The 6,577-nt window shown below is 50.9% G+C and overlaps 1 protein-coding gene across 15 annotated transcripts in view; it reads right to left on the bottom strand.

The window, feature by feature from the left end:
• Positions 1 to 425: 425 nt before the first annotated feature.
• ncam1b (neural cell adhesion molecule 1b) overlaps positions 426 to 6,577 on the bottom strand; it is a 41,624-nt gene continuing 35,472 nt past the window's right edge. For 10 of the 15 annotated variants that reach the window (XM_029844453.1, XM_029844454.1, XM_029844456.1 and 7 more), the window contains 4 exons: positions 5,398 to 5,596; positions 4,910 to 5,026; positions 3,182 to 4,189; positions 426 to 2,117 (listed from right to left, as the gene is read on the bottom strand). In XM_029844453.1, the coding sequence (XP_029700313.1) occupies positions 1,997 to 2,117; positions 3,182 to 4,189; positions 4,910 to 5,026; positions 5,398 to 5,596 (1,445 nt within the window). In that variant the 3' untranslated portion in view covers positions 426 to 1,996. Of the gene's footprint in view, positions 2,118 to 3,163; positions 4,190 to 4,909; positions 5,027 to 5,397; positions 5,597 to 5,778; positions 6,393 to 6,577 lie in introns of those variants that run through there. The other 5 variants (XM_029844462.1, XM_029844463.1, XM_029844466.1 and 2 more) reach the window with 3 other exon arrangements.

Below are 6,577 nucleotides of genomic sequence, written 5' to 3'. Positions count from 1 at the left end.
GATGCCGGGTCAGAGCCGCGCTTGTTGACACGGCACTGGTTGGAGGGGAGGAATGCCAAAAGCTCAAAATATCAAGCCCCCTCCGGCACTATTTAGACATCCTAGCATGGACCTTACTATTGCACAAACATGCATTATGTAACACGTGTTTATTTGTCCCTCTATCGCTGTGTACAAGCAGCCAGAGGAATTTCCAGCCCCGACATAACCTGTTTGCTGTAACCTTTCCGTAAATAGTCCAGTGTCCATGACATGGCGAGAACCGGCGACAGGTGAGCCGAAAACATGAGCGTTGCTGACATCTAGTGGACGAGTTGGGTCACTGCAGGCTGGTATTTAAGACGAGACGCGTTTGTTTTGGGTTTGTTTTTTGTGTCAAAGGAAGCGACGAGTAATTGAATGTGACAAAATGGGCCAGTACAGAATTAAATTCGGAAACCATTTTTTTATTATTATTTTGTAAATGGGTTAGCCCTCAGACTGTACACAACACATTTTTCTGAGTTTGACCCAATAAAACCCAAAGGAGCGTCCAGGCGAGGGAGCGAAGCGAGCAAATTTGGGACGTACCTCCCCGCTCCCTCCTCGGCATCCTCGAGTTTCCCAGCTCCCGGTGAGTGACTTTTGTACGAAAAAAAAAGAGACAAAAACCAAACAAAGAAATCCAAAGACCACGGTACACGACACTTCAGTAACAAATGGAGGAAGAAAAACTAAAAACAGTGTGTAGCAATGCCAGATCAAGCCCTGAAGATAACACGTGCGATTTAAGTGTTACGAGACCCCCACCCCCTCCCCCAACAAACAAACACACTATCTGTTTTTGCAGGTATAAGTTATAAAGTACGCACTGAATTCATGCCACATGTCAAAACACCTTCCTCCAGTATAGCTGGCAATATATAGTGCTGTGAGCAGAGACGGACTGTTACACACTACACGTGTTATAATGACCACAGTAGTCCATTTAGCATACTTTTTTTCTAGTAATACAATAGAGTAACTCAAAAGAATCGGCTAAATCTCCCACGACAAAGCTATGCAGATTATCATAGAAACTGATGACGAGACAATCTATTGACACACAGGCACGGTGCACGATTCTGCAGGCAGGACATGGAAAAAACTCTTTAAAGTAGTTATATATCTATATATCTCTTCTTTTTTGGAGTCAAATGAATGATAATGTGAGGCTTCGGCCTCTGGAATCAGTGCTTCTATCCACAGGTTTTAAGGGAACCGGTGACAGACTGAATACATCAGCTCATAAAACGGGCACACAGTCGTGGGGATCTCTCTCTCTCTCTCTCTCTCTCTCTCTCTCTCTCCTGCTGCAGTGGGCTGTGGGTTAATCCTGCATTATTATAGCCGTAACGGATACAGTTATAATCCAAGCGCTGAACCCGGGCTTACGTCTGGCCGAGGCCGGCGTGCCGTATCTGTGAGCCAACGGTGAAGGACAAAAGTGAACCTGGTAAACAAAACTTCACAGCCTCTTGCAGACATGCAGAACAAGCTATTTACGTGACCAGCTCGCAAAATTAAAGACGCCCGAAAGGTTGCGATGCAGTTTCACGTTTGAAAAACACGAAAATAAGAAAAATAATTTCTATACATAGTCCTTTTTTCCCCCTCTCCTCTTATATCTCAATCATTTTTATGCAATGCAATTGAAACTATACACACACACCCACACACACACACAATAGAAAGTAAAAGTCTAAGTTTTGTACATGTAACCAGGCGCCGTTAATTTCTGTTCATAAAATAACGATAAAAAAATAAAATAAATCTCTCATGATGTAAGCTCGACTCCTCGGGTGGACAGTAAACATATACCAGGAAGGGGGTGTGGCCAAAGCGCAGTGGAACCAATCAGAACATTGTTGAAAAGGTGTGTTTAAGGGCACTGGAAATCATAACTCCTGCACCGTTTCTCACTCGGCGCTGCTGGAAAAAACAAGAGTTGGAGTCGGGCCGACGTCCCCGGGCGCCATCACGCCTTGTTGGGGGCGGGGTTTGTCTGTATGATGCTGTTGTGTTCTGCGGCGATCCCGGTCCGGGCCTTCGACAGTTCCGCCTCCTCCAGTTTGCCTTTCTCGTCAGAGAAAATCTTCCTGCAGCGGAGGAAGAGAAACATGCGAAGTGAGACCCCGTCGAACGCTGAAATACAACCTCTTATTCTCAATGACATCATCCAATATGTAAGAAGACGCCTGCAGTTAAAGGGTCTTTTTTACATATTTCTTCACCACCTCGACGGCACTTTGATAAACATAGACAACGGCAGAGAGTTCCTCCAGTATCGGCTACTCTTCCTGGTGGAAATCCATCAGTTTAGCTTTACATCAGAGGGACTAACGGCTCCGGAACTGACGTGTGCTGCGTGAATGCAGCGCAGCGTCCACATCCAGAGCAGAAGAACCTCAGCCCTCTCTAACAGAGCAGCAGAGTTGGTGAGTATTTGAGAGACAAAGCATTTGTTGCTTAAATAAAGCCCCTTTCAGACATGTTGCATGAAACGGCCATTAAAGTGATGGATGCATCACAGCTGTGCTCAGACCTTCAAGGCCTGTTACATAAATGGTATCGCTGCCTGCACAACGCTGCCATCTAGTGGATGAGAAGACGAATGACGCATTACACAGGCCGCATTTACATTATTAATCCAATATTATAAGACTTGTCTCGGCAGTAATTAATAATTCTGTGCGCACACATGATTTTCTATTAACATCTGACCATGCAGGGTTATGTCAGAGGGGTGTTTTGGTGCTCAAAATGAGCCAGTTCATGAGAGACACCACAATCAGCATGGGGGATTCGTTAAAATCCCCACCACCGCTTATCGGACCAGAATGCAAAGTAAATGTAAATGCTGGATCAAACATCCATCTATCTCCGCATTTCTGCTGCGTGTCTGAAAGGGCCTTTTTCCCTCCGGTGAATGTCGCGAAATTTGCACGGCCCGCGGTTACACACAAGCGTGAGGAAACGTCATTTTCACGTGACTATCACAGCACAAGGTCGACTAACCCGCCAGCATCACTGCCACAGTTTACCATTACAATATAGCATATTGCGTGATCAATGGCAAGATGTGGTGGTGAATGAATGGGCATACAAGTTACACGTCCACGCACACGCAAACACACAGATAAACCTCTAGAGGGAGCCGTACTCATCGTTGACAGGAGGAGCGGTCTTGGCCAGAGTCTCTGAAGCCTCCACCGCTGGGCCTGTGAGGGGGAGGTCTGCGCCATCTCCATTGGGCAGAGAGGGGGGGCTCTCTAAGCTAATAAGGTCTTCGGGGATCAGTGAGGCTCTTTCGGTCCCGTTAGTCAGCTCTAGCTCTAAATCTGCATTTTTGGGTCCTGCCTCGGGGGTCAGTAAGTCGTACGTGTCGGAGAGAGGCGTGAGGAAATCGTTAGAGGCCAGGGCGTCGGTTCGAGCAGGGGCGGGGACGGAGATAATGGGAGTAATGGGCAACGGAGAGGGGGCGCCTGCTACTAGACTAGGTACTCCGGCGGTTTTGGGACGGGGCGTGTCGTCATCAGGTTGGGCACGCGGGTTGTTTACTATGTGACCACCTTCGCTGGGATCTGGGACCGACTCGGGTTCTGGTTTGGTGGATCGAGAGCCAGGCTGTGCTGGGGTCTCAGTGTCAAAGACCACGGGGTCGGGCTTGGCGGCCGGGGGGCTGGGAGCCTGTTTCTTGGGTTCGACGGAGGGAGAGGACGCTGCCAGCGGAGACACGGGGGGGCTACCCTTAGCGTGCAGAGCGGCGAGTTTTGGAGAGTGCCTACGCTTCGGTGGTATCGGTGTCCCAGGTTTCTGCGGTCTGGTCCATTCGGGGGTGACGGGAGGAGGGCTCGTTCTGTCCTGTTCTTCCGAGGCATCGCGTCCTCTCTGCTCTACTAAAGGAGCCATTTTAGCTTCTATGGTGGAAGAAGAGATGATGGGAGTTGGCAGCCCGGCGTTTGACTCTGGGGTCGGGGCCGGGGCCGGGAGAGGGCCGGGCGAGGGGTCGGACGGCTCGTTGGCGGGGGTAGACAGGCTACAAGTGAGGGTGGTGGTCTCGCTAGAGGGGCTGTCCTGAGCTGGGTCAATGGTTGCAGTGGCCGTGTCAGAGCTGGTGGCTACGGAGGAGAGGGTGTCCAGTGCCAGAGCAGCGGTGTAAGCCGCCAGCCTGAGAGAGCGGGAGAGAACAGAGACACACAGACTAGACACCAGGGTGACTGTGACAGAGGAAGGGTGGCTCCGAGCAGAGCATGCAGAGGGGTTAGTTGGCTTCAGAAGATCACACAAACAATCCACAAAGCAACTTAAAGAACAGCAACGGAGAAGCCGAACACGAGAAAGAAAAGAGAAGCCAGGTGTCATGCTGTGAGTGGACATTAAAGGCTGCGCCTCATACACACACCGACATGGAAGGCACTCGCTAGCCAAACTGACGTTTGAAGAAAAGAAGCGCCGGTCGTCCTGCAGAACAGCACAACACTACTAGAACCACCCACGAGGGTTGAACAGTACCAGTGACAATCTCATACTGGGTCGTCTCGGTTTTCCAGCCTGCCGATATGAGATGGGCGCCTCATCAAATGGGTTGGCGTGAGCCGGCCGCGGCCCGTCTGTCGTGAACTGGTATTGCTTCAACCTCAACGAAACGGAACTGAAAAGTCTCCGAAACCGGAGCCGAAAAACACAAAGTGCGCTCGTCCCTTTTACAAGGGAGGAAAAACAGAAAAGCCACACAATCGAGTGGACTCCACTCCAGAATGGACCGGTTCTGAGTCGTGGTCCAGATCAAATGGGCCTCCTGGTGAACGCCGCCGTCATTCTTTGAAGTGGAGTGCAGCGCGCAACGGATACAGAGAGGAAGCGGAAGGCGCGTGTGTTGTGGACTCACTCCGGCTCCGTGAGAGGCGTCGTCTCGTTGGGCTCCGTCGGTCCGGCCGCGTTATGATTTGCGGTGCACTCGTCCTCCGTTCGGACCTCTACTATCGGCTCTTTGGATTCATCTTTGCTGCGGGACAGAGAGCCAAAGATCCTGATTAAAACGGCGCCAGGCGAGATTGCCTGAATTTACCGACTCAATCGCGACCGCTGGCGAGCGTCCGAGTAGATTTATAGAAAAGGGAAGCAGCTCGCGCTCCAGCCCTGCTATCCTTTAACCTTGACAGCATTTGTCCTGCACTTACATGAAACACTTTCACTGAGGGGAGAAATCCATTCGTGTTATTGACTCCTATTATTCTTTCTGCTCCCGAGGAAGCCTGAGACAAACCTGCTATGCTACACAACGACCTGCCTGTCTTAATGGAAAGTAATGGACAGTTTGGGACTGCTGGCTCAACATCTGCCTTTATTTCTGGTTACACAAGCGGTGCGGCTCACATGAAGGCGGCCTTGCCCTCCTCCAGGTTGTGGCCTTTGGTCCCCGTTCCCGACTTGCCGCAGAGACACATGATGAGGCCGCACTTGTTGACGAAGTAGCAGGTGACGTCCACGGCGAGCAGGAGGAGGACGAACGCCACCACCAGGATCCCGGCCCACAGCACGATGCCCATGGAGAGCGCCGCTTCGTCGTGCACGTCTGTCGGATAGGGAGCGTGGAAAAGGACGGATCTCAACATCGGGAGCCACGTAACAACCGCTAGCGTGCCGGCGCGACCGCCAGCAGCTCCATAAAGAAAAACCCACTCACCTGTTGGGCTCTCTGAGGCCGACAGCTCAAACTTCCCTCTGGGGTGTCACTCATGAACACGACGCGAAACGTTTGAGTCAAATCCATTTTAATTTGCAAACCCAAAGCTCGATAAATGCAATCGCTCACACACGGATAAGTAAGAGGCGATCGAGATCTGCTAGATCGGCACACAGCACCCTCCGAGATGAACGTACAAAAACAGGTAGTTTGGATGACAGTGACATAGATTACATGCATATAAAACCCAAGAAATCAGCACAGACGGTTCTTGATAAGGATAATTCTGTACAGTAATTGGCTTTATTACAAACGTGTTCAGTAAGATGGTTCTGTGAGGGATTAAAAACAGTGGATGTAAACAGCCAGGCCCAGCACTCAGCCTTTACTAACACAAGTACTTTAATTAAACCTTACTTCAGCGTCGCTATACTCCTCTAATCGGTCGTTCCTCCCTGCTGTCTAGTACTGACGGCTAGCTCTGTTAGTGCTGCGAAGAGGGAGCCGCGCCCCTTTTTTCACAAGTCTGTTGTGGACATCAGAGAAAAGTGTCCAGAGACGTCAGGCCAGAGAGAGGCGGCGCCACTCTGGGACGGCGGCGTCGGCTACGAGAGCAGCAGCACGGCGGTGAGGGACAGAATGAGTGAAGCCAAAGTGTGCGTCACGGATGGACAGCCCTGAGTGGCTGGAGAAGGGGAGGGGGGAGGAGTGGGGGGGGGGCAGAGCCGGCCCAACACACCAAAATGGAAACGGGTCGGGGCGCAAATGTTCATGGAGTCCACCACACCAATGTCCAGGACCAGGCAGGAACAGCGAGAGAGAGAGAAATAAAGAAAGAAAACAGGGGGGAAATAAGGGTGGGGAGAACAG

The sequence above is a fragment of the Takifugu rubripes genome, chromosome 11, assembly GCF_901000725.2.
Source record: "Takifugu rubripes chromosome 11, fTakRub1.2, whole genome shotgun sequence".
In the NCBI taxonomy this organism is placed as follows: Eukaryota; Metazoa; Chordata; class Actinopteri; order Tetraodontiformes; family Tetraodontidae; genus Takifugu; species Takifugu rubripes.
This window is presented reverse-complemented; position numbering and strand designations above follow the sequence as displayed.